Source organism: Crocuta crocuta, unplaced genomic scaffold (assembly GCF_008692635.1).
Source record: "Crocuta crocuta isolate KB4526 unplaced genomic scaffold, BGI_CrCroc_1.0 scaffold218, whole genome shotgun sequence".
In the NCBI taxonomy this organism is placed as follows: domain Eukaryota; kingdom Metazoa; phylum Chordata; class Mammalia; order Carnivora; family Hyaenidae; genus Crocuta; species Crocuta crocuta.
The window spans coordinates 4,416,139-4,443,662 of NW_027533170.1; the positions used below are offsets into that span (position 1 = coordinate 4,416,139).

General features: G+C 42.0%; 1 protein-coding gene across 3 annotated transcripts in view; it reads left to right on the forward strand.

The window, feature by feature from the left end:
• Nucleotides 1–27,524, forward strand: part of SEMA6A (semaphorin 6A) — a 128,600-nt gene that overhangs the window by 98,661 nt on the left and 2,415 nt on the right. For 2 of the 3 annotated variants that reach the window (XM_077746346.1, XM_077746347.1), the window contains 3 exons: nt 565–623; nt 2,972–2,992; nt 8,488–8,652. In XM_077746346.1, coding sequence (XP_077602472.1) covers nt 565–623; nt 2,972–2,992; nt 8,488–8,652 — 245 coding nt within the window. The remainder of the gene's footprint in view (nt 1–564; nt 624–2,971; nt 2,993–8,487; nt 8,653–27,524) is intronic. The other variant, XM_077746349.1, reaches the window with a different exon arrangement.

The window sequence follows — 27,524 nt, forward strand, 5'->3', positions numbered from 1 at the left end:
AGAATCACAGGGCCACAGGGTCTCAGGTGGTCTCAGTGAAATGTACCACCATGTCCCATCCCCTCAAGGGAGCTCTGTACCCACCAGCCATTTGTTCCTTTGAACACTTTCTTATATAGGTTATTTCTGGGCAAGGAAATAAAGGTCTAGGAAGGTGGTGCTGGGGTCAAAGAAAAAGTAGAGAGGAAAGGATTTTCTTTTTCTTTTTTTCTCTTTATAGACTTCTATATCACTTACAAAGAGTTATGTTGACATTTAAACTTTTTAAACATTTAAGAAATGCTCAATCTGTAAAAGAAGGATATAAATAATCCGCAAACTAATTAACTCCCTGAATAATATCGGAATTAACTGCTTAAACCGTGGAGAGTCACAGAAGACTCATTTCTGTAAACTTCAGAGACAAATTTTCAAGCTGTTATCTACTTCTGGTTTTTGCACCTGCCATTCAAGTTATAAAACTGTGTTGGTTTCTTTAGTGAAACTTCAGACAACGTTCTGGTTTAACAATTCACGATATTGAATTTGTTTCTTTCTCCCCCCCCCCTTTTTTTTGTATTAAAGACTGACTTTTGAACAGGACATAGAACGTGGCAACACAGATGGCCTCGGAGACTGTCACAGTAAGTAAAGCTTTTTATCCATCCTCGTCTTTGTGCAAAGACCCTTTTATCGGACGGCCTAGAAATGTCACCCCACATGTGGACCTAGTGAGGCTGGCACTAAACCATGCATAAGTAACAGAAATCATCTTCTAAATATCAAATCAAGGAAACAGCATGTTTTGAAGCTAGTGTTGTTGATGCTGTTGCTATAAATGCTGGCACCTATTCCATTGTCACAAGGCTGTGGAACAAGTTCACTCCAGAGAATAGTAATTATAGCAGAGCAGTATGTTAGATCAACATTTCCATTAAAAAACTAGTTTAAAAAAAACCGTGTTTTTACCCCGTAATTTTTAGCCAAATAATAAAAAGATTGATTGCCATGCTTTCGCTTTTTAATTGAATGGGAGTGTTTTGAAGAAATCGACTAATAAAAGTAATTATTTTTCTAATTAGATTTGTGTGTGTTACCATTCGCAGTAGAGAAAATTTTCAGAAAGAACCCACTCAAGTACAGGGGGACTCAAAATAACCTTTTTATCAGAATTCACCTTTTATGTTTACCTCAGAGTTCATTTCCAAAGTTATTAAATGGTAACATTTTAGTTGGAACTTTGTATAAAAGGTCCTGGTCAATCGTCTGCCCAGTTGTCCTAATGATCTGATTAAATATGAATATTCTCCTGAATATGTTTATTCATGCTAATTTACAGAAGAATGCCATTCTCTTGGAAAATGTTTAGTTCGCAGTGTTTTAAATATGCTGTATGATGAATTCTGGGAAGCCTGCATTCAAAATGGTACCCAAAAATGGCTCCTAAGGGAATGAACCAGGATTACTCTGATATAGTGAAAATCAGAGATGAAACGCTAATCTTTGAGCCATGAGTACTGAAATTCTGACTCTAAGGTACCATTCAACTCTCTCCCTTATCTTGTTTCGGAGATCAAACATAATCAAATAAAGAGGGCTATGGGCAGCCTCATCTCCAAATCTTTTGTATTTATTTTGTTTGCAAATATTCTATGCTGGCAAAAGCGTCTTCCTATGTCTTCAAACACAAAATATTTATGAGTTCAGAAATCAACATGGGGGACAGTGGCATCACCAAAACACCTCTGTTTCTTGTGTGAAGTGAGACAGTTGGAGGTTTGATCAGTGGGTCTTAACCACGTTGGTGCCTTATGGCTCCATTTTCAGGGAAATAAGTTTTGGGTTGTGCATGTGTCTATGCGAGCAAACTTAAATTAGCTGACTTCAGTGAATAATTTGCTTCATATTTTTAGGATTTGGTGGTATGGGCATCTGTAGAAAATAGGGGTGTGAACTGAGACTGAATAACTAAACACGTGAAAAATGTGAAAATGGATGTTACTGTCTCCATCACGTGTCCACGACACCAGTAGGGCTCACACCACATGTGTTTTCAGGCCCAGGAACCTACCGAAGCCTCTGTATCTAACATGGGGGAGACCTTCAGGCCAAAACCAGGGATTTGCTCTTCAATCTCAGTGGTCAAGCCTCCGTGTTTTCATGTGCTTCCTAACCTAGAACTCTACTCGCACTGTGACACTTAGGGTGCTGGCTTAGGTCAGAAGGTGCACCTGACCTTCTGCTGCGTTTTCTAGTGGCTTCTCTGCTCTCTATGCTCCTGCTGGAGCAGGACCTATTTCTGTGAGACATATCTATTCACACAGAGGCATGCAGAGGGTTCAGATGATTGGTGCACAGTGACTCTTGAACAGGATTTTAAGGGGAAATGAGGAAATCATGAAGAGTCGGTGTCAGAGGCTGAGTAGCAAGCAAGCTAACTGAACCAGTGATCTGACCCAGACACACAGCACCCACACGTGTGTGCGTAGCCTATACGTGTGTGTGAGTATTTTTATGTTTTTAATTTCCCAATGAAAACCTCTGCTGAGTTCAGAACATTGTGATATTGGACAGTTCCTCACAGCATGGTCGAGAGGATGAAATGAGAGAGAATGTACAGAAAACAGTATTTTGCAAGCATGGTCCAGATGTCACTTATTTTGCCCACATACACACCCCTCTGTACAGAGTAAGGGACATAGAATGTCAGTTCCCAGTGCTTCTTCTAACTCTTGCTTTTTCTTTGAGTCTTGGCAACAAAGGCAGTGACTTTGAGGAAACTCGCTTGGGAAAGAGATAGGAGAGGATAAAATCGGACCCAGTACAAAGTGTCTTGTATTACAAGCAGAAATGAAAATGAAAAAGCGCTTACTTAGTATCGGGGATCATATGTTAGCATAATTCTGTATTAGCTCATTCCTACTTACGATGTAAGTGACACTAAGCAGAGTGTTAAACGTTAAGTAACCTTCTCCTCCCTTTTGTCTTCCAGATTCCTTCGTGGCCCTGAATGGTAAGGAAGATATTACTCATAATTTAATATCGATGGAAATCTATGTGGGGAAACCCTGTTTCACTAATCCTCTTGAGTATTTTCAAACCTTAGGTTTCTTTTTTAATTAATTTTTTTCCTCATTATTTTTTTATAGACATTTCAACTCCTCTTCCAGATCATGAAATGTCTTACAACACAGTATATGGTCAGTTTATGGATTTTTTTTTTTTTAATTTTAAGCCACTCATCCTGTGATAGTTTATAGTTTCCATCCCTAAACATCACGGACCAGATTCTTTGTTACTTCAGGGCCCCAATTCACTAAAATTATTTATTAATTTCACGATGCTTCCAAAATCACTCTATGAGAGACAATTGACATATGAGATCAGTTCCTACCTTTTTAATCCACATAACATGAAATCTGCCAACCTTAAGGAATTTGGTAAACATGTTTAATGAGTTCTTGAGGGAGAAGCAATTGCTTTCTGACACAAATTTATCCAAGATAAAACAACAGTGCTTGTAACTAACGGGCAGTAGCTCTTGGCTGGAATACCATTCCCTAAAATGCCGACTTTCAAGGCAGTACTGTCTGCAGGGGGAAAAAATCTAGAAGGCATGCAAATACCAGTAGGCAAACCTTTCCAGTATCACGTGGAAAACAGCCATCAAAATTTAAATTCACAAAGAGTATGACTATTTAGACATATTTTCAGTGAGCATTCTTCAGAATGTATACAGAGAGGAGTGATGTGGGGGAAATGATGTGCAAGCAGGATTCCTCCCATTGTGTCTGCTGTGAAAGACACAGACACTGTATTAAACAAAGCCATGAGGTCCATAGACAAAATATTCTGAGGCTTTTGGTAGAAGAATTGAAATGTAGCCGAGGTGCACCACTGCCATTTCTCAGAGTTTCCCCAAATGTTTATGAGGATAAACCATTCGTGTGCTGTTTAAATGTTTATTTATTTTGAGAGAAAGAGAGCGAGTGTGAGTGGAGGAGAGACAGAGAGAGGAGAGTCCCCAGCAGGCTCTGTTTTGTCAGCACAGGGCCCTATGTGGGGCTCGATCTCACAAACTGTGAGATCATGGCCTGAGCTGAAATCAAAAGTCGGAGGCCTAACCGACTAAGCCACCCGGGTGCCTCCATGTGCTTTGTAAATATAATATGAAAAACACATGTGATGGAACATTTAAGCTTTGCATTCTAATGGGGACTAAGAGTTTCATAGATGTGCATTTTATAGCTTCTGTGTTAAAAGTATGTCATAGTAACAGTTCTAGAATGGTCTTTGTAGAGGTAGGTAACAAAGGAAGGGGAAGAAAGGAAAGAAGAGAGAGCAAGGCAGGTTTAGGATTCGAAGAAATAGTTCAAGATGACTACAAACGTGTTTAATAGTGCTACGTCAACTCTTCCTCCCTGTGTCTAATTGGCGTAAATAAAAAGCCTCTTGGAAAGTACTAAAGACTTTGCAGTCCTAAATGAGCTGTGCAGGTATGGAAAACGATGCCTGGTTTCTCCTGCCCGTCCCCCTGGTGGAGGGAGGCAGTGTGGAGCACAAGTCCTTTAGCGTTTTCTCATCTGTGACCCACGCCAGAATACTGAACACCAGCGATAAAGAAAATTCCTCTGGAGGCCGATGTCGTCTAGCATAGCTTGCCCGTCAGAAAGAGAATCCACTTAGCATCTACTCTCCTCCAATATCATACTCTGCAATCATTTCCTATAATTGAATAATCCTTATCAGATATTGAGAAATTCAGGTCTGAAGTCTAATTGAACCAGCAACCTCCCTAGCATTCATCAATTGGACTAAGACCAATTATAACTCCCAGGTAATTTCTCATACAGAAAGAATAATTAAACCACGGGATGCGTTTTTATGAACAAAAATCACTCTCCAATCTATGGATCTCTCTTATTTCCCTTACAAAGGGAAAGGAACTTATTAATTCCTCCATATTAACATTTTAAGGGATGTCTGTTCGCCCTCAGCTCTTGATCAGTGGCTTCTGTTATGAAACTAAAGAAGACTTGGACTTTTCCTTTCAACTAATGATTCTGTCCGTTTTAGGCTAATCCTGCCCAATGTTAAATGGTTAGATGATTGACCGCCAAGATGAGAACTCATCCAGACAGTACTTATAAAAATACAGAGACTTTCTTTTCACAAACTATTGCAAGAAATGCTTATTTTGCAGTTAGAAAACCTAGAACAGATTTAATTAATTCACTCAGCAAATATGTGTTGAGTGCCTACTAGGGTGTCAGGCACTACTAGACTAGGCACTGTATTTCTACCATCAAAGGAAGGACCAAATTGTTTTTTTTATATACATGGATATAGATTAGGAAGGCAACCACCAAGTCCAAAATCACCCACTGTTTCAAGCTGTGTCCTCTGCATGTCCCCATAAAATGTTCAGTGGCTGAGTGTGGGTTCTAAAGAGAGCCACAAAACTCAAACTGCCTAACTCAGAAAAAGGAATCATTACAATAAACCACACAAACTCTCTGCTTGGCAAAAGCTCTGTGCAACACCAGTTACATATGCGAGAACCCCTTTTTTTAGTGAATTGGACCCTATTTTCCTTCTCTCTCCCTTTCTTGCATTGATTTAATGTCTCTTATTTTGTGTCTAATTGGCTACAATCATTGTTCATAGGTTATAGTGGTTTGAAGAGTCTCTAACCTCTGGAATCACAAAGACTTGTAGATATAGAGAAACAATATGATGCACATTAAAGTTAACTTCTAAAATTTATCTATTTCTTTATATATTATAAGAATAATACATCAGGGGCACCTGGCTCGCTCAGTCAGTACAGCATGCAACTCTTGATCCTCAGGGTCATGAGTTTGAGCCCAACATTGAATGGTGGACATTTTTATTTAAAAAAAAAAAAAAAAGAAAGAAAGAAAAAGAAGAATACATTATAAGCTCCACTGTTTAAAATATGACCTTTAATAATGGATTAACAGGACAAAATAATACGTTCCAAATCTACTGACCTGTAATACCATGTCTATAAATGATTGCCTATTTTTGTAGCACGATTTTGATCACAGAGCCTCTTAGTGAATGAATGCACAAAAATTATGTAGCCTGTGGAATCAGATTTTAAGAAGGAATATAAGGGATTTCCTTTTAACATATTTACGTTTAGAGAAGCAGCAATAATAATACCCCTCTCTGATTTCAAACTAAGGACTGCTGTTTAATGGTGCTTTCATAAGGCGGTTCTACAATTTTTGAGAATTTCTTTGACCGTGATTCACCAGTGACACGTGTTGCCTCTCCTCACACATAAGTTCAAAAGAGTACAAGCCTCATGCTGCTCAGTTTTTTTAATTTTGTGTACATCGGATGCATGGTTTCTCTAGATTTACATACAGAAAATGGGGATGTGGTGGGTATTAGACTAACACTTCAGCAATAGGAAGGAGGTGATTTCTCACATTTGTGTAAAGCATTTTCCTACCTAACTACCATCTGGTCCACATTAATTTCCTCTCATAGCCATAGCTTTCCATTACCAATGAGTTTTCCATGTATTTGCAGCATATGGTCCAGGAAATCTTTCGACAGAGAATGTGTCCCTTAGGCATATATTTCCCCTGGATTACCGTATTAAGAAATGTTCTCCCTAAACCATACTTAGGGCATTACCATAAAATTGCCCCTTGAACACAGTTAAATTGAAAGTACTCAAAATGCATATCAATTCAGGTAAAAGAAATTCTTGCTACTTGGAGAAAAGGGTTGTTGTTCCGCCCCCCACACCCCCCAACCTTCCAGCCTTTCTAACTCCCTACAAAGCAATGTCTAATTGTTTGCTTATGCTGGGTGCTGAGTTCTCTCTTAGGTTGGCCATATATTTTGTTAGAGCAGAGTAGAATTCAAGAGTAGAAAACGGAGGTTACATTTTAGACCTCAGTATAAGCGAAAAAGAAATTCTGTATTTCGAAGTCCAGCTTAATTTCTCTACCTCTGTTCTCTTATCAGTACTGAGATATGAAACCCAGAAATGTAAAAAATAAATAAATAAGTCTAGAAGCAGGCATTCTTGAGTTTTAAATGAATATGTTCTTAACTGTTGCATATAAACCAGACTCTGTGCAACAAAGCTGATGTCTGAAGCTGTGCAGAAGCCAAACAAACTACAGAGAAAGAGGTTTCTTAAATGTTACTCAAGTTCTGTGGTGGCATTTAAGAGTGGTGCTTCCAGAGAGATCACTGTAGCCTAGGTGAGCTACCTGGCTTCCCTGATTCATCCCTGCCATCTTTTGTACAAAACGTTGCCTGTCACGTGCGGTATTAAAGCTGTCTGGGAATCCAACTTCTGATGCTAACTGTAAAAACAGAAGAATGCAGTGTACTGCTCATTCTCATCTTTCTGGTCAACAGTATTTTATTTAACACATATGCGGCGATCACAGCCCAAGGCTAGAGCCACCTGCGAATCCGCCCTACCTTCTACCAGAGGCAATGGTTACAAACTCGCAGTAGTTGCCTTGATAATCTTTTTTAAACCTTGTTCAAGAGGCTGCGATAGGGAAGACGGTTTCATAGACTCTATTCAGAAATCACAGAGAAGTTAAGTTTTCTTTCTCACAGAGGACAGGTAGTGGGAGTTCCTTAAGGCCTCGTGAAGGTGCCACCTGTATTTAGCCTTGGGGCATGATAGAAGGAAAGCGTAGGAATATGTTCACCGGAAATATCCAGAGTGTCTGCCCTAACTCCCAACCTGGCCACTCTTCTTCCAATGTTATCCTGCGATAGGCTACTCTGGATCCCAAAAAGTTCTCCCTTTCTAATCTGAATCATGCCAGTTGCTGTGGCCTCAAGAACAACCTTTATGGGGCAGGAGTCATGACACCATGGCTTTGCTGGAACAACACAGAAAAGGCACAGCCATGGGAACATAGGGCGGCTGAAGCTGCCATCCCAGGGAGCCTTCAGAGAGGCAGGCGGTCACTTCTCTCAGAAACAGGAAGTCTGTGAGGTTGAGTTGAAGCTGGAAACCAGACACACACTGTGAGAAAGAAAGGCTCAGGACAGCATGCTGTTTGTAACACTGCCATACACCTGCCCTGTGAGTCACGAACGGTGTCCCCCAGAGCGGACCCATGCCGCCTTTCCCAGTGCTGAGGGAAGACCAGAGCTGGACACTAGGATTTCCTGAGCGTGTACTCTGTGCCAGACACTGCCAGGTGCTTCACTACCGTGTCACTTCCACCCTCCCAATGCAGGGAGGGAAGCGACATCATGCCCGTTTCACGCACACGGAAATGAAGACCCAGAGAGACTGAGGGAGTCTCCCGGGCTCACCCAGCAAGCATCCCAGATAGGACCTACCAGCCAGGGCAGGGGGTCTCCTGCTGAACCCCCACCCCTCAAGCCTGTTCCTTCTCGGGCCGCCTCCCCTCAGTCTTACGGCCGGCACCCAGAGAATGCGGGGGTCTCTGGCGACGCGCTCCCTAACTGTATTTGTGATGAAAACAGGGCACTCCAGTTCCCTCTTGCCCAGCACCACCACGTCGGATGCAGCGGCTCAGGAGGGGTATGAGTCTAGGGCGGGAATGCTGGACTGGAAGGACCTGCTGCACTCACCCGACAGCACAGACCCTTTGGGGGCGGTGTCTTCCCGTAATCACCAAGACCAGAAGGGTAAGGCCTTGGAAATGCCTCTTCCTCTGGGGGGAGAGGGAGGGAAAAGCGAGGAGGACTGTGTGACTGCTTCCAGCTGAATCACAGCAGCGTCTCAGGAACCTCCAGCACACGATGCTCATGCTCGATGCTCGAGAGCTTTCTCAAAAAAGACCTCTCTGCGCTAGGCTTGATTCTAAATTACTCCCCCCATCGAGGAGGAACCACACAAAACAAATAGCACATCCTTCTGAGCTTGCTCCATCCCCAAGGGGTGCGGTTTGGCCCAATACCGCCCCCTCCCCGCTCCTCTGAGCTCAGGCCCAGTGCTGGGTCCTCTTCTCCCATTCCCCAACAGGACAGAACGCGGGCCGGCCCTGGCCGGTGGAACCCAAGAAAAGGCCCCGTTTAATGAGTGAGTGGAGAAATAGCAGGACAGAGCCTTTTCTGGCTGGTGGCATCTCTCGCTCGCGCATGGTGCTGAATTTGAATAGAGCCGCGGTCCTGCGATGTACTGTAACTGCCCTGTGAGGACAACGGCTAAGACAAAAATATGTTATTTAATCAAGCAGAATTGCTATGCATTTAAAACGGAAAGGAAGCTGCACTCAATGAAAGGGACTCTACTGTGAACTGTCCTAAATTCTCCCCCGCTTTCTTTGCTCAACTAGAGACAGGAAATGTCCTCTTCTTTTCTCGCCAGTGGCTGCTTCTGGTAACACATCCTACTTTAGCTGCAGCTGCAAACCAAAGAGGCCTTTACTTGTCCAAAAAACAGTCTTGTAAATCAGAGGCTGAAAAGCCCAGTTATGTTGTGAGCTGTTTCCCCTCATTCAGAATTGTTCGCTTCTATATGTTTTCAAGGGTTTCATCCAAGCGGGGGGTTTACCAGCCACGGTGACTCTTTGGAGGACCGTCTGTCATGTCCTCCCTCAGGATTTTCTCTCTATATATTTCCGTCTTGACTTTTAGAGGATGTTTTCCAGGCAGACTCACGCACTCAACTGTCACCCTCTTTTTTGTAACTCATGTGGTGAGAGTGCCATATACTCTGCTGCTCTTCGTGCCAAAACGTGAAGACTTTAGCCCTTCTAGCTTATTCTCGAGGACGCCGCCCTTGATCAGTTTGGTTACTCTTCTATAACTTTTCATATCCCCTGCCCCAAATCTTAAAAAGAGCAGCTTTTGTCTCAGCAGCCTCTTGAAGTTGGAGGCATCCCTGCTCTTACCATTCCCGAGAAAGCACCAGGCTCCTCAGTGATGGCACAGAACTATCACATCAGGCCACAAGCCCTAGCATGCGCCATTATTTGTTATGTGTGGCTCCAGACCGCAGATGTGGGAGTCTTGGCCGAGTGCTCGAGAAGAGACTGCTCTGTAAAATCGCTTCGTGTTTGCCCACTGCCGACTTTCTGAAAAACCAAATGGTCTTTCCAGGAAAGCATTAACTATGTCAACCAAATATCTAGCTGTTGGTTACAATCATTTCCTCTTCACTTCACTGAGACGGGTGGCATGAATCTTCTCCGATCGTTAACTCCCCCAAGGGATGGAGGTTATCAAAGAGTCCAATTAACACTTTGACAGATCATTTTAAAATTCGGCATTGTTCACTCTCCTGGGTCTTATTATGAATATTGACAAAGCTGGAAGCAGTCTACAAACTGTCAGACAATGGTGGCAGAGGTGATTGCATGGGTGTTTAACATGATCACTGTTCTTGTGCTATTAACTCCTTGCCTTGCCCTGTCAAATTTGAGTTTGGTTTTTGACAATTGATTATGTATTTGATGGGGCAATGACAATGGGTTGTTATGCAGAAAAAAAAATTTTTTTAAATGTAGCTTAATGTTCCTTTTACCATGATTCTTATGATTTTAATTTCCATTTTGCTCTGAACTGTTTTTCTGTTTTAATGTTCACGATTTATTTCAAACTTCTGTTCTGTTTTGCCAAGCACTGTGTGGTTGGACTTGGTGATGGCGTTACTCTGTTGGAAAAGTCTTCTTTTCTGACTCATTATGACGTTCCTTAACTTGGCCCAATCTGTGATCTCTTCGCTTCTTCTCATTCCCTGATGTGGGTGCCTTAATGATGTCACATCCGTGTGTGGGGCATCTCCTGGGATGCGAGGGTTTCATGAGCTTTGCAAGGGCCTCTAGTGGGTGCTCTTTTCACTGGGACGATTGTCTCATGGGAATGTGACATTTGTGTGCCCCAGCTTTAGGAGCTAAATATACTCTGGAATTGTTTCTAAAATATCACACATTTCCCCACGAAGCAGAAAATGTGTCCCGCTCACCAGCTAGCTAAGGAGGAATCAGGTGCCCCGTGCCTTTTTTACTGTGACTGCACAATAAAGGCCAGTGAGCAAAAGAGCACATAGCTCTGCTCTGCAGACACGATGAACAGCACCGGGCTGGGCCCGCTCTTTGCCCCACCTCATCCTCCAAACAATCCTGCATTTCCAGAGTATGTTTGCTTGCCGTTTTCTTTCTTTTCCTTGCTGTGTCTTTCGTCCTGATTTAATCTTGTGCGTCCCTCACGTTCTGTCCAAGCACCAATCCTCACCTTGCAATCTAACCCCCTTCTGCTACCATTGTTCTCAGCCTCCCCCTTTCAAAATAATAGACCCAAGCCCTCTGCCCTTCTGTGGAATGTTCCAAGGCTCTTTCCTTCTGCACTGTGAGTAGCATTCTGAGGCTGTATGTACACATATGGTCATACTAACAAAGCGTGAGAAGAGGCCTGTGAGGCTCGGAGAAGCATTATCACAGAAAATGAAGTAATTTTCTCTCTCAGTAACTGGCCTTGCCCTTCATTACCCTGCTGGCCTTGTCTAATGTCTCTTGTCCTTGCTGCTTTTCTTTAAAATTGCCTGATATCTTTCAAGCCCCAGATTCATTAGTAAAAACACAGCCAACTGCTCTGTTTTATCTCTGGGTCCCTAGATGTCTGGAGCCGCTAGAGCCAGCCCTTTAATCACCAAGTTGATAAATTGGATGCAGCCCTGGCTACTTCTTTCTTGGTTTGCCACATTTAAAAATATATATTATTTATTCATCCTATAACCATTGAGGTGGTAATGAGTAGTTACAAAGGGGCTCTAATTACACATGAATAAGAAAGAAAATCCACCTTATTTTTAGATCTGGCTGGTCTCCCCCCACCTCCCTTCCCACAGCAAAAGAAATAACGGCTTTCTTTTTTAGGTTAAGCAATACTGAAAATTAATAGCCACTCTTGTGCCTCTTGTTTCTGACCAATAGTAATCATACTATAAAACCTGATTTCCAAGAAGACTGCAAGATATGTGAGGGAATTAGCCATGTACCAATCTGCCAAGAGAGCTGTGTAGCATCAGTATAAAAAGTAAATGCTGACCGCTGCTGTTAGGTCCCAGGAATAAATCAGAACAGAAGGAAATCCCCTACTTCAGACTTGACAGAGTTCTTGTGAGCTGTCAGAAAACAGATAAAATGGTCAATATATACAAAGATGTTCCCATTCGGGTGGAAATGCCAGCACTGTCGTATGCTTATATATTTTGGGAAATCTTTAAAGTGCAATGTCACCAATTACATTTTGTCAAGAGAATATACTCACTGCAGACAAGAAAAAGAGGTAAAAGTAGAATTTAAATTAGAGATCAAATGAATAATTTAAACTAAAACATACAGTAGATGTTGAGTACCTTTTAATCAATGTACAAGCTATTTGTGTAAGCAATTTTTACTCGGGAAAATAATACTGCAGTAAGATACATAAAGGATGATGAGGAGTATATTGCTCATCCTTCCTAACAATCCTAAATAGAATTTTCCAAATCACAGAGTCTACCAACAATCCCTCCAACACAGGGTCGCCTACAGCAGTAGGGCCTCCCAGGCAGGGCGTGGGGCACCTTACAAGAGATGATTTAGGAGGCTCTGGTGACCCTGGCATTCAAGACTACTGAATCCTGTGGGAGAAGGTCACATCACACCCTTTGCGTTTCCCTTTCAGTCTTCTTGGTTAGGTTGAGGAAGATGTCTCAGTTTGGAGCTTTGTCATTAACGACTCCCTTAACTTGCTACTATCCCGCTTTGACAAGAAAAAAAACAGGCTTTAGGCTGGGGGCTGGAATTAATACAGTTTTGCTTTTAATTACTGTTTTATGGCTACCTCCTACCTATGAAAAGTAATGTACTTTTTTTTCCCATTTGTGATCATGATATAAAGTTTCTACCTGAAATACACTTTAAAGGTAATTTAAATAAAATACTAAGTAAATACGAATGCAGAAAGTATAGGGATATGAAAATACTAACTAAATACCACGGTCAGTAAGGCTCACTGGTGTCACTCAAATTGTGGTACTGTAGTTGAATGACTAAAGTTTGGGTAACTCCGGCCCAGAGCAATCATATGAGTCCAGTGAGGATTAAACTCGCCTCTGCCTTTGGAAGGACAAGATTTAGAACCACAAGGCTTGCGTCCGGGCTGGGCTCTGAGTGCTGCAATGATATGATCCAGTGCCCTTCCAACTACTGAGCTCTGTGAGTGGGGATGAGAGGTTTGGTCAAGCAGTTGTTTAGAGCAAAATGGATCTAGACTAAAAGGAAATCATCCAGTCTAGCCTTGTTAAGCATCTGGTGAGATTTTTCTCTCCACCAGCTGTAAGAGCCTGAGTGACACTTATAGTGAGTTATTCCTCAAGCTGTGGCCTAGGGAGAGCTTACCCTCGGCATTTCTGCTGCCTGTCTCTTTCTTCCAGTCAGAACAGACTTGTGATAGTGTGTTCCCCTAATCTGGCAATAACCTACACTCGACCCTTTTTTCCCTGTACTCTCCTTCAAACTCTACCTATTCTGACTCTCTAACCCTCAGAGGCAGGCCTTCCTCATTAATAAGTTGAGAAATCCAGTTTTTGGTGAGTACTATAGATACTGGAGACCGGCCCTGAGTGCCCTTGCATTTTAACAATCTCCAATGCTTCAAATCGAATGGACTGGGGATTTTAAAATGCCCCAGTTCTCTTGATGGGGAAAATTATTTCTTGGCTCCTATCAAGTCTTATGTAGGTAGGTGATCTTACATACGGAGAAAAATATCACTGATGACAATAGTAAAGGAAGAAAAACAAGCTTCTCTTCTTTTCCTGACTCCTCAACCTGGGCCAGACTTTCTCTGCCATTTCCTCAGTAACATTACCATAAGAAAAATGTTTTCTGAGGCGTCTCAAGCAAAATTTATTACTGGCTCCATAGCACAGTGCTGGATGCCAATTAGGAGTGAGAGGCTACGCGAGAGATAGACCCGGTTCCCATCCAAGAACTAGCAGACCGCCAGACAGAGCGCGCGCACATACACACATACACCAAAGTACACCCAGAAAGTCTTCCCGACCACCACTGCCTGCGTGAACCAGGCAGAAGTGTGCATGTCAGGCTTTAGAAGAAGGTATCAGACAACTGAAGACAGCCTGGCTGATGTCAAGGACGTAGCCCTTTGGGAGAGATTTCTCAGTCCTTTCTCCTTAGTCCTTGCCTTCAACATGCCACTTGACGGGGGTAGAGGTGGGGTGGGGGGAGTGAGGTATGTTTGCTGCAGGATTCACAGTCTAAGGTTTTGCGGAAATGCTGCCAAACTCAGGCTTTTTTTGAACAGCCTGAGCTTTATTTCAAAAAGACCGAGCCCATGGTAATTTGTATACCTTTTATTAGTAACACCTATAATACCATGGCCATTTTAAATGTGAAGGTAGGGCAGTCTCCTCCGAGAATCCAAAGAAAAGGGATCCATCTGATAGGGAAGACTACTAGCAGGCAGGGGCAAGAGTGTCCGGCTCCCATGCCACACCCCAGGCCTGACTGCACCCGGTAGGAGTGGGCATGCTCAGAGCCCAGGAACATGACACAGACCGGAAACTCCCCGCTGTTGTTCCAACAACCATTCTGAATTCAAGTTCACTTATTTCTCTTTTTGAGGGTTACAGGAAAGCCTAGCCTTCAATGCTCACAAGTGTCTAAGATGCTATTGCTACTGCCAATGAAAAAACAAGATACAATTCTTGAAATTTAGTCAATTAGCATTTTAATTTGTGGCATTATACCCACCCCATAAGGTTTAGTATCATTTTTATTACTCCCTGTTAAACTATGTTACTCTCCAAAGTGGAGATAGGTCTAAAGAATGTTTGTGGGGCATTATTTAGGGGTGGCTGAGTAGGGTTCTTAGGTAAAATGCAGAATTCCTAGTTAAATTTCAGATAGGCCATGAATAATTTTTACTGTAATTATGTCCCATGAATTGCAGGAGACATTCTTATACTAAAACATTATTGTTTAGCTGAAGCTGAAATTTAACCAGGTGTTCTGTATACTACCTGGCAATCCTATTCAAAGAGACTGCTGATAATTTATTCAATGAGTATATATCCAATCCCTAGATTACACCTACCCTCTAACTCTTAGAAATCCTAGAATAACCTTTATAAGAGAAATTAAAATTTTCCTTCCGTGAAAAACATTATCATTATATTTAATTTCAGAGAATTATCACTGGAAGTTACATATGTGTTTGAGATGTGACAGAGTAATTTAAAAGACTATCACTGGAAAACAGTCTTTCAAATGCCACTTTTAAGTGAGAAAGGCTCAGAAATCAATCTGTTCCTAAACTGGGGCATAGTTAAAACTATTGATTCTTTTTTTAAAATTTATATTCTTTTCTGTATTTAAAATTTTTTCTAATGTTTATTTTTGAGAGACAGAGGGTAAATGGGGGAAGGGCAGGGAAAGAGGGGGAAACAGAATCTGAAGGAGGCTCGGGCTCCAAGCTGTCAGCACAGAGCCCCATGCAGGGCTCAAACTCATGAACTGTGAGATCATGACCTGAGCCGAAGTCGGATGCTTAAAAGACTGAGCCATCTAGGTGCCCCAAAACTATTGACTCTTTCTAATTCTACTGAATCTCAGGTTTTTACCAACTGTTATGTTAACCATGTATATTTTTTTTAATTATATGGCTGCCTTTTTTTTTTCTATTTCCATGGTTTTGAAGGATATTAACTGGAATCCAGAAAGCACTAGAAAATATGTTTAATAATGGTGACAATAGCTCCAATCTCAAAGAAAGGCAAACCAACACCCTTAATTTCTTTCTTCATGCATTCAACAAATATTCAGCTAACAGGTACTATCTATAAACTGAGTGTTACAGTGGATACTAATCTGAATTTAACATATGTCCTTAACTCAAGGAGATTTAAGTTTTGCAGGGGGTATATGCAGGTGACCTCTTGGCTAGCCACCGGGGTAAGAGTGAAATCTGAGAGTAAGAAAAGTAAAGAGAAGGGGCACAGTAGAGCTCTAAGAGTGGATGAAGAGAGACATAACTCGGATACAAGTTGGGGACTAGGGAAAGGCCTTGCAAAATATGAAAGGATAAAAGGGAGAAGAAGGACATTTCATGCTAAGTAAGTGACATGACCAGGACATGAAGCTAGGCAAGTAGAGCGTGAATGTGCTGTGACCAACGCGATAGTGTCTGCAGAGTCCGGAATGAGACCTGAGATTGAAATGGTGGTCTGGAGCCTTAAAAAGCCTTGCTAAAGGGTTTGGGCTCTAGCTATAGGCAATATTGGGGGAGGAAGGTGGATGGGTGGGAAAGAGGGATGCAAGGAGGGTGGGAGGCAGGTCAAGGCAGAGATGAAGAGGACAACAAATAACACACAGATCACTCAATAACATTAGGTTGTTAGTTACATATACACAGTCAGTTTGGGAACTGGAATTTTGCATTCGTTTTGGATCTAACATCTAGTTCTACACATCACTGGCATTTCCCTGGTAGATGTGCCTTGTCAAGCAAAGAGCTCTACCCTAGGTAAAGCCCCAAGCAAGCTGAACTCCAAATCTGGGCTTCTCTGTCTCTTTCGCTAAAAATCACTGGTTTCATCCAGATCAGACACTGAAACTGCTATATTCATACTTCTCCATCACCTACCAGAAAAAGAATCCATTTGTAGTCTCTGACTCTCCTTTGACTAACTGAGGAAAACTGTACAGTAAAGCGGGTCAGGTGCTGGGCTTTCAGACAGATGATGTGGAAGTTTCCATGCATCGTGTGCTGAAGAGGAGGGCAAGGACTGAGAAGTCCATGTGGAAGGCTATAATTGTTCTTTCAGCAGTGCAGGCAGGGATGTAGATTTGATCTAATTAATTTTGTATCCTCCTGACAACTTGCTGAATTTATCTAGGGTCTTGATGAGATTATTGTGGAAAGGGTAGAAGTAAAAAAAAAAAAAAAAACTAAATGTCAGCCATGTAGAAAGCTGTTTCATCTCCCTGCCTGCCTGCCTGAATCTGCACACCAGCATCTAAATTCCCCTTTTCTAGAGATACTAACCAAAACTTTTCTCTTAACCTAATATCCATTTTCTCAGAACATGAAGTGCTTAAATTATGATTCTCAAATTTTTTTCTTCTAAAATCAGCAACTTAAACCTTAGGGCATTTAAAAAATCAATTCACGTTCTAGAGGTGCTTCTTATGTTTAATCTATAGCCACTTTTCAGGCCACATCACCCTTGACATGAATTCATTTAACCCCGCCCTTTCCCCATTCTCTTTCCATTCTTTATCTTTTGCACAAAAACACACACAATGACAAAGTTTTCTGACAGCTTAATGGAAATTTCAAGGACTACAGGGACTAGGTTAGGCATGATCTTATTAAACGAAACATCTGGAGTCGTTAAAAATTTGCTCTTTAACTGGTTAAACTGCACGGTGTTCATCTAAAATTTGTTTTGTCCTAACAATAAAATGGTAAAGAGTCCATCTGTATATTGGATCACGTGTAGTAATGGAAACATAATATCAGCTTTATGTCAAAACTTTCTAAAAGCCTTATGTCCTGGAGTTTAAAAGCAAACAGACCAAAAAAAAAGCCTGTTCTAAGTTTCACTCTGCAAACCTCACTGCTGCATAGACAAAGTAGTCCAGTAAGGGCAAGAGAGTGGAAAATGGGTAATTTCCTGAAGACAGCTTCTCTCTCCTTGACATTGTGCATGAGAACAGCCTCGAAAGCTGCAAGCACTGCTCATAGTACATGATTCACGTCCTTACCATAAAGAGAAGGAGGCCGGAAAAGCTGCCTTTGCACCCGGGTCCCAGGGAGACAGGCGGTGCGAGTGACAGGTGTGGGCTGCGCCACTGGCCTGAACGGACCCACACAAACTGCACCACCACGTAAAGCTCCCAGCACCTTAAATGACAGAGAGGCCCTCAAGGAGACTCGTGAAAAGTAGATGCACAGTAGACGGGATCTTAATCGAGTCCGAAAGCTAATTACGGGCAGTATGAAGGTTTGTCATCTTTAATTAATATTTCTTAAGCTCTTGTAAGCCTACAGCCTGGGAACAGTCTTTGTGAAGAGATTCATTTTTAATAGGATAAAAGGAATCTCCCACCCCACTTATTTTTTAAATTTCATAATTTTTAAAAGGATGGATTCTTTTTAAATATGTTTCTGCAACTGCATTTCTTCACCGAAGGCAGAAGCAGTCATGAACTGTACGGCAATAATGGAAGTCACCACTGACAATGCTTTATTAGGAGGGAAAATAGTGTTGAGAAATTTATAGGGCAGCAATCTGCATTATGCCTAACCTTTTGGACATATTAAAGCTTGTCATTTCCAGTCCTGCAGGCTCTTGTTATTCATAAATAATAGATAACACTGGACACAATCATCTGACATTTGTTAAGGCAATAAATATACTGTAAGTGCTGATGGCTCTTACACTGCATGATTTAGAAAGCACACAGCAGAAATTTAATGTAACTTAAAATGTCTTATATAATTCTATGGATTTGCAGATTCAGTTCAACTCAGCAGATCTGTAAGCACTAAGCTCTACTGACTCAGTACACTGTTGTGCTAGGCATTTTTATTATCATAAAGCAGGACCTTGATTTGGGGAATGAGCTCCAGTCCTTCCCTCAACCCAGAAATCTAAGAGAATCTTCCTGAGTTCCTTACTCTCGCCTGATCATGAAGAAGTAGGAGGAAAGATATCCTGAACCACCACTATCTAATGTTGGTTGGTGGCTATGCCTTGTCTGAGTGGAGTCAATTTCGAGATGACATGACGTATGACGCAGACCTCTAACAGAGGCTGCTCTGTCCATAGTGAGCCCCCCAAGAGAATCTGCCTCTTCTGGCCCTGGGACCCAGTTCTGACTGCGCTGACCCAATCTAGGACACATCTGGGCTCTGTAGTACCAACTGCTACCTGATGGCCCCTGTGACAAAGACGAGGAGCCTTAGAAGGTCCCCTCTGTGTCTTCATGCTGCGGCAGATAAAGAGACCATAGGCATTTTTCCAGCAGCTCTTGGCCCTAGCAAATTGGGCTGGTTCTCTTACAGCACTGCCGCTGTGTTTTCGGCCATATGTCAAGCTTCTGTCAGGTACCAAGGGGAAGTGTGAGGGATTTGTTTGTCTTTCTAATAAAATTGCATCAACTTTGTATTCTTTGTCAGAATATGGTAACTGCGGTAAAGAACAGCCGTCCCTGAGACCCACGAAAGCCTCATACTTTGACCACAGAAGACTGCATTTATTTATTTTAGAAATCATTTTGAAAGTCTGCCTATACATTGCCTCAGTGGTATATGAGGCTGGGCTTTAAACGTTCGTTTTCTGACATATCATTCGTGTCATGTAGGGCAGTGTTGCTCAAATTTTAGTAAAAATAAGAATCATCTGGAGGTCTAAAACACAAGTTTCTGAGCCTCAACTCTGATTCACAAAGTCTGGGTAGGACCTGGAGATTTGTATATTTAACAAGTTCCAGGTGAGGCTAGTATCGAGCAGCACGGATTTGGGACACTTTGCAAGCTGCTATGGACTATCTTAAGGTCATTCTCTAATACTTTGCTTTATTTTTAAATCTTGACTTTTCTACTCTTGGCTGACACAATCAAACCCTACCAAAGTGTCACATTAAAATAGTCTATCTTGAGCCCTGAACAAGGCAGGTAACTTGTCTGAAATTCTAGAAACACTTCCATTACATCACAATGAGCATTAACAAATGCCTTGCACAATGCCAAGTGCTTTACATGCATTTGTTCATTTATTAAATCCCTCCAACAACACCCATCTCCTAGCAAACACTAATAATGCTTAGAGAGATTGAGTGACTTGCCCAAGATCACAAAGCTAGTTAGTCATAAAACCAAGATTTAAGCCCAGGTCTTTATGACCTCCAAGTTCATGTTCTTGACCAGGAACACACAGCCTCATTTATAATCCAGATCCCAAGAATAATATCTCCAGCAAGTTAAAGTTGGCAGCTTTAGTATTCAAACAGAGCTGTTTCCTCCTATTTGTGTTATTTTGCTTTGTAGAGAAAAAAAATCAAAGCGCTGAAAATAATCCAAAGAATCACCTGAATTTCACAATATTAGTGAAATTTTAGTGGGAGATCCACTTGACCGTTTTGTGGTTTTGAAGCCTTGTGAGAGAGCAAAGGAAAATGGGACTAGGAAGTCAGAAAATAGAATTGCTTTGTCTGGTTTCAGAAACTCCTTAGACATTGGGTTTCCAGTCTAATTAGAAAGAAAAGCTCAAAAAGAAGAAAGATAAACCATGCAAATTCTGCAAAAACTTTGCCCATCTGAAATGATCATTACTTTACAAAGACAGGGACAGTTCTAACACGTGAAACCGCAGACCCACACTGTCAGGGTATGGCTTTTAAAAATGATCTCCTCATGACTCCCAGTCTAGACTTCAATCCATGCTATGGATGTAACATTCCCATTGGCAGTGCCATGTCTAAAATGGTTACAGCAGAGAAAGATCAGAGATCCGAGGATTCCCACTGCCACAAGGGAAAATTAAGCTGTTTTTCCTCTTAAAAATATGAAATAGAATAAACTTCATGCTTGTTCTCCCTCTGCTACCTGTGATGGCATCCCAACAATAAAAAAATGCATCAATTTCAAAGATGACAAAACTGGAAGTGGATTCATCCACAGAAAACCACAGTAAGCACTATTTCTATATGTGAGTCTAAACTGACTAAAACAGCTTCGAAACTGAGGGTACTAAGCATCCAGGAAGCTGCCTCTACTTTGGCGTGGTCAGTCATTAATCTGATACATCTTGAAGACCAGGGCTCCTCCCAGGACCCAATCTTCAACCTGCCAGGGGGAGGGAGGGGGTGAATGAAAATAAGAGGAAAAGGAAAGTTTGAGTTATAAACTCTGAGCCCATTTCCAAGGCTGCTGGTGTTTCAGTTTATTCTTAAGCCATCTGGTTCACGTTATGCCCCAAGACCAGAAGAAGGCTCCTTCCTGCCGAGATAACCACAAAGAGTTCCCACTGTGCTTTGAGTATGGTCATCTCCACCGGGTGGGGCATGGCTTTGAGGATAAACTGTCTCCAGTGAGGGGTTTTCCCCTATTTGTTTTCTTCTTTCCTTAACAGGGATTACAGCCTGTCCTCTGTGGTGAGCATCCATGATGCCTGGCCCGTGATTAGTTCATTCATTCATAGTGCCTTGTAGGACTGCACGTCTGGCATTCTGTTGCAATAAGATTTTCAAACAAGAAAAATTGGGTGGTTACATTCCATTCACCCAAGTTGTTACGAGGATTTCAAGGAAATTGCAGGCTTGTCTTACTATAAAGGAAAATCAAGAGTTTATTTTTAGGGGATCCTACTCTGGGGCTTTTCTTGGTGTTTTGCCATCTTTGTTAGCTCTCAGACCCGAGACGAAACCCACTCCAACGCGGCAGCAAAGGAAATGTCCATTCTCCTGCTTGCCTTTGCATATGTCTCTCAAGGACACAGAGAGGCTTTGTTGTCTTTGTGGCCATCGGGTCTGCTTTACACAGATGCCTAGTAATCACTTCACCATGGAGACAGACACATCCATCATATCACAGCAGCTCCGAAATAGGCTGTCCAGTGAACAGGGGTGAGAGGGGAAAGTGTGCACTTAACCATTTCAAGGTCCTAGCTGCCAGGGGCTCCTATACTTAGCAAAGTAATTGGTGGGCATGGGTAGGGCTCCTCCCTGGTATTTAGTTTAACAGGTACAGTTGATTTTATGTATTTTTGTGTGTCTTGTTTCATGCTTTCATAGGACAGCTATCTCCCAGCTATTTCTGTAGGAGGCGGGGATAAGTATAGTGGCGGAAAAGTTTTAATTTTAAAAAGTTATAATAAATTTAGATGAACTTAGCTGTACTTCTGATACAAAGCTATGGCCTCTAAAGCCTGTTGTTTTTCTAATAATGGATTCAACGTCAAGCAGAGTAAGCTGAAAGTCAGCTTTGTCAGGCAAGAAGACGCTTAAAATTGCAGGTAAATTAACCAAGACTTTCCTTCCAAAATTGGCTTGTCTACCATATCTTTTTCAGTCATTCAAGGCTTCTCACAGCCTGCTTCTCAGTGGTGACTAGCTCATAACTCTTTCTTTTTCTTCTACAAGTACTCATGCATTCATTCACTATTTATTTAACAGATATTTACTCAGCACCTTATACCTGGGAGTTTAGGGGTAAATCTCCCTCCTGGAACAACCTAGGTGAAAGAAACAAACACAGGGTAACAATGTAAAAGTGATGATTTTGGGACACCTGGGTGGCTCAGTCGGTTAAGCGTCCGACTTCGGCTCAGGTCATGATCTCATGGTTTGTGGGTTTGAGCCCCACGTCAGGCTCTGTGCTGACAGCTAGCTCAGAGCCTGGAGCCTGTTTCAGATTCTGTGTCTCCCTCTCTCTCTGACCCTCCCCTGCTCATGCTGTCTCTCTCAGAAGAAAAGAAAAAAATTTTTAAGTGATGATTTTAGGATAGAGAAGTGCAGGTCTCTGTGGCACTTACGGAAGAGCTAACCCAGTTGGAGGAAGTTAGAGAAGGCTTCCTCTTTTAAGCCAAGGCCTAAAGGAGAGGTCAGAGGAATGGGAGGTGAGCAGGGGTATTCCAGGCACAGGGAACAGCCCATGTGAAAGCCCAGATGCAAGTGAAGAGTAGAGGCAAGTGGCTGGTGTCTAGAGCATGAGCGACTAGACAGGAGTTAGCTTGCACTTTCCTTCCCACTGCGCACTGGTTCTTACTGCTCTCTGCTTCTGCTGCCATCCTACACACCCTTAAGGCTTGGTTCAAATGCCACCTCCTAGGCTGTAGCAGAAGCAGTGCAGCTCCTGATGCTTCCACACCTTGGATGTAGTTCACGTGTGAGCACCTGCCTTCTCCCCAAGGGGATCACAGGGTTTGTGCCTCCTTCACCTTTGTCTGTCCAGCACCTGGCACAGTGCTTTGGTCTGTGCTCAGGAAATGTCTGAAGGCACCCACCAAATGCTTGGAGCTGACACCCTGTCACACCATGACAATGAGGGTAAAGGCACAGAGAACATCACAGTCCAAGAGAGCATCTTTTCTGAGGTATGCTGTCCCAAAGCTTGGCACTGGGCTTCCAGTGCAGACGAGGCAATTGTAGAGGATCCAAGAGAAGGGCTACCGGAAACCGTATTATATATAACAATCTGAGGTTTGAAATTTCAAAATGCCTTCGCGTGGTCAGTATGGGAAGAGTCAGGACTGTGCTGGACTTCCTTTAGGTTTGTAACCATTCTTATTTTAATTACACTTTGCAGGGCCTGGAGGGTGGGGTTGTTCATACTCTTTTCCTTGCTTCAGCCTCTCAAGAGCTTAAAATTGTCGCTCTGAGACCTCCCTCTAGTAACCCTCCAGCATCTAACAACTCTCTCACCTCAGGGGGAAAAAAAAAGTGAAGATTCTATTCTTTCTCAGTTCTGCCAATTTAAGGCATGATTTCAGAGAAATCTCTAAGCCATTGTGTGCCTTGCTTCCTGCAATAGGAAGGTGGAAAGAATAACCATTTAGCACCTCATGACTGGTGAGAAATAGTTGGTGGTTAATGAATCAATGCAAAGGCTGTTTCAGATACTGTTTTCATTATATGTCCCATTTTCAACTGGTGAGAGCAGAAGCCCCAGGGGTTGGTGGAGGAAGGCATTTCAATGACCCAGGATAGAGAAGCCAACTCTTATCGGTCCTCGTAAGTGGGGGTGGGGGATGAGACCTGGAGAGGGAGTATGCCACCCTATAAAGGCCCCTCCACTTCCCTGGGGGGTGGGGGGATTCCATACATCAGAAGCAATGATGTTCTACCAGCTCCCTTTGTGGAGTTGTGTTTGTTTTGAATTATTCAATTATTTAATTACACCAGAGCACCCAATTGTTACAAATAACCTATTTACCCTCATCATCTCTTTTGGAATTATCCCAGAATGAATTTCTTTTGACTTTTAAAATAGTTCCTCATTATTAGTTTAAACATATACAGAGCACTTTTATAAATTTCTTCTGTCTAACGGATGTTAGTATTATTATATTCTGTTCTATGGGTGGAGACCTCATTTGGTTCTGTGACTTCAGAAGATTATGGTAACTCCAAAAATGACCCAAGTTTAGGGGCCCTCTTAAAAATGTGTCTACAATGTATTGCAAACCCATTTACTTAATAATCATTTGTTAAGTGACCAACTAAGATCCCTGGTGATGGTAAAGGTTATAAATGCACATAAACTACAGTCCCTTCCCTCCAGGAGCTGAATGCAGGATTATTAGTCCACCAGGAGTCTACAATCACTGGGTTTTACTCAACATTTCCTGCATTTGTTGTTTACTGACTTCACTCAGGACCTATGGGCAGTCCTCAAACAGAGGTATGTGCTCCCTTATGTTGCCTCAACAAATTATCCCTTTGGCAACATCTGGACCAGCACAGGGTTTGGAGCTGAGGACAGGTCTGTCCTCCTCCCCCCCCAGGGAGCCCCACAGCAAATGGAGTCAAATGGAGCAGTTGTGACCCTTAAGCCCTTGGTGGGTGAGTGACTAACCAACCACTTCTCTTTTGTGGCTTCTTTTGCCCTTCAGATCTGTCCAGGAAACTACAGCATTTAAGTTCTTTCTTGTTACATCATTTGATACTTGCAAAAACCCCATAAAGGCTTTAAAAGTGTGTGAACCCCATATCGTAAATGAAAAAAGTGAGGCCCGGAGATGATAAGTCACCTGCCAAAAGGTCACACAACACTGTAAGTGGGAGCTTAAGACCCCAGGCCTTTGGAGACCCTAGTGCTGGTTGCATCCCCACCCCTCTGACAAATCTGGTGTGTTCAGTTCTTCACAGCAACCAACGTCACAAAGTTGATGTAATCATTTCCGTGAATGCCCCTTTGCCCTTTTCATGCTATAAGCAGAAAGCCTTAAGTTTAGAAGGCATTTTCCAAAAATAACTTAAAACTTCTTATCTTCTTGACTGCGCTTTCAACTTAATCTCTGATCTATTTCTAACTTTGGACATGGGATTTCTGAATTTACACAAGCAGATGAGGGAAGCCACCTGCTTCATGGTAGTTATCTCAAAAATGAAGGGATGCAGGTTTTTAAGGGCGCTATTTACATAACAAAATGAAACGAAACGGGGGATGGGTGGGGGTGCTGTTTGAGACATGATTTTTCTTGAAGGTCAGACCCTACTTGATTTGTTAACAACCAAAAACCTCAACTCAAATGTCATCCCCTAAAAAACGTATTTCCCAGTGAAAGAGCAAGTGGCTTCCATGAGGTTAAGATAGTCAAAGATCTTCAGACATCAACGAGTAATATTTGGAACTATCAATAAAGCAGCCCTGGATAAACTTGAAACTTTTGCCTTTTTCCCAATTAAATAAGGAATAAAATACATGGGGCCACTTTAGCCTTATTCTTTTTGCCCTGTTCCTCTACAGTTGAGAGGCAAATTTAAATTGCCTTTTACATTGTAAAATTTTTTTTTTACAATGTAAAAATTACATTTTACAATTTAAATGTAAAATACCAAAGTCAACTGTAGATAACTACCTATTGTAAGCATGCATTTACTGGGAAGACACAGTCCCCATAGTGTTGCCATGAAGGGATCCATGAAATACCCACTGCTTAAAAAAAAAAAAATTTACCTAGTACCCCACCCCCACCGGTGAGGTCTACCCTGTGGTTAAAATCCACCGAGATCTCCAAGTCAGTGATGGAAATCAAACCCATTTTATTCACAGATGTACATTTTTGTGCCATTGTATGTGGGTGGTTAAAAATGATGTTCAATAGAACCCCCAATCAAAATTGAAAGAAATCAGTTGCTATTTCAGCATTACAACAAGGAAATGCAAAATTTAAGGAAGAAATTTTCATTAACACAGCTCCTTGGTGACCAGGTATTAAAACATATTTGAATGCAAGGCACCTCACCGTTAGGGGAGCTCCAGCATATAAAAGGTGTGAGTTATAGCTGAATCCCCTGCTGGGTTTTTTTTGGGGGGTTGTTTGTTTGTTTTGCTTCTCAATTTCTACCCCTTAAAAGTTCATGAAGATAAGTCTGGAGATATGTGAGAAGTGTCACGTTTAGAAATTATTCAGAGTCTTGCCATCTTACAGACTCTTTCCCTGGGGTGAAGCACCTGCCCTGTCCTTCATTAGCAAGGGCATTTGTTTAATCACAGAATCTTAGTTTCTCAAGAGATAGCTACTGCTTCTATTTATTCCCCCTGAAGTCACAATCCTTTGTCACAGGACAATCATTTCCACAGCAACCAACAGTGATGTCACAATTAAGGGGAGGAGGAACGTTTAGAAGGAAAAGAAAATGTTCTCTTCCACATGCAAAGGTTTCTGAGCTATAAAACCACTGTTTCACTAATCAAAATATTTTAGCAGAAAGTTCCCATGACAAAGCTGCCTTTCTTCAAGGGCTCAGCTGTGATGGATACAAAGTATTTCAGCAGAAGTTGAAGGGTTGCATGGTGTGGGTTTAGGATGGGGTAAGAGAGTTTCATTTCGCTTCATTCTAATTCTGTGCCAGCTGATATCTGCCAGTAAAATACATTAAACATATTCCAGAAAGAGTTGATTTAGTAGATGAAAAATGTTTCTCCTGAGACCAGAGAAGGTACATTTTCTGTCTTACTATCATTTCCATAATAAGAACAATGTTTATATTTCCTCAGCCCATGCAGTGCCTCTAATGTATTCATGTTCTTGCACTCTCCAGAGGCAGGAATTGAGGTATCTGAGATTGTGTTTTTTAGCTACCGCATCAAGCACTTAAGATCTGACAATTGTGATGTGTATTCTCACTTGGTATTAAGAAATAAAAGCTTCAGTGTTTCCATTTGATTAGAGTCTCTCAGCTTGGTGGCTGATGAAGCAGGAAGAGGGAAAGCAACTTTCTTGAGAAATACGGCATCTCGGTTAATGTAGTGTAAGATTATTGACGGCTGTAGTCACATAATTTTTATTAAATTGAAGAGATTAGCTCTGCTGAAGAATCTCATCGTGACAGCAAACTCTAGCTGTAATAATGAGACCTGACACTTCTCAAACCCACTACAGGGCCCCANATAAACGTTTGTAATGTGAGCTTTAACTATTTTCTTTCACTGTAAGTGACACACGCGATCTTTCCTCCAGTTGCGCGAAATGCAAACACAGCTTTTCTCCAGACAGAGGCCATGGTGCCCACAGAGAAGTCATCAGAAAAGACTCCCGAAGCCTGGAGTGTTCTGCCATTTGCTCATTTAACAGGCATAAAATTGTTGCCTCTTCCTCCCCCCAGACTCAAAATCTCTCTGTTATCCCAATTTTATAAGGGTAATAAGATGGAGGAAAGAGGAAGGGGGAAAGGAGGGATGAAGTCTGGAAATGGAAAATTGTCCTATTCCGGTGACCGAACTAGAGTAGAAAGAGCATATCCTTGTGAGAGGGAAAAGCACTTTTTCTGAACACAGAGAAGCAACAAAGGAAGTCTATTTAAAAACTTCACGGG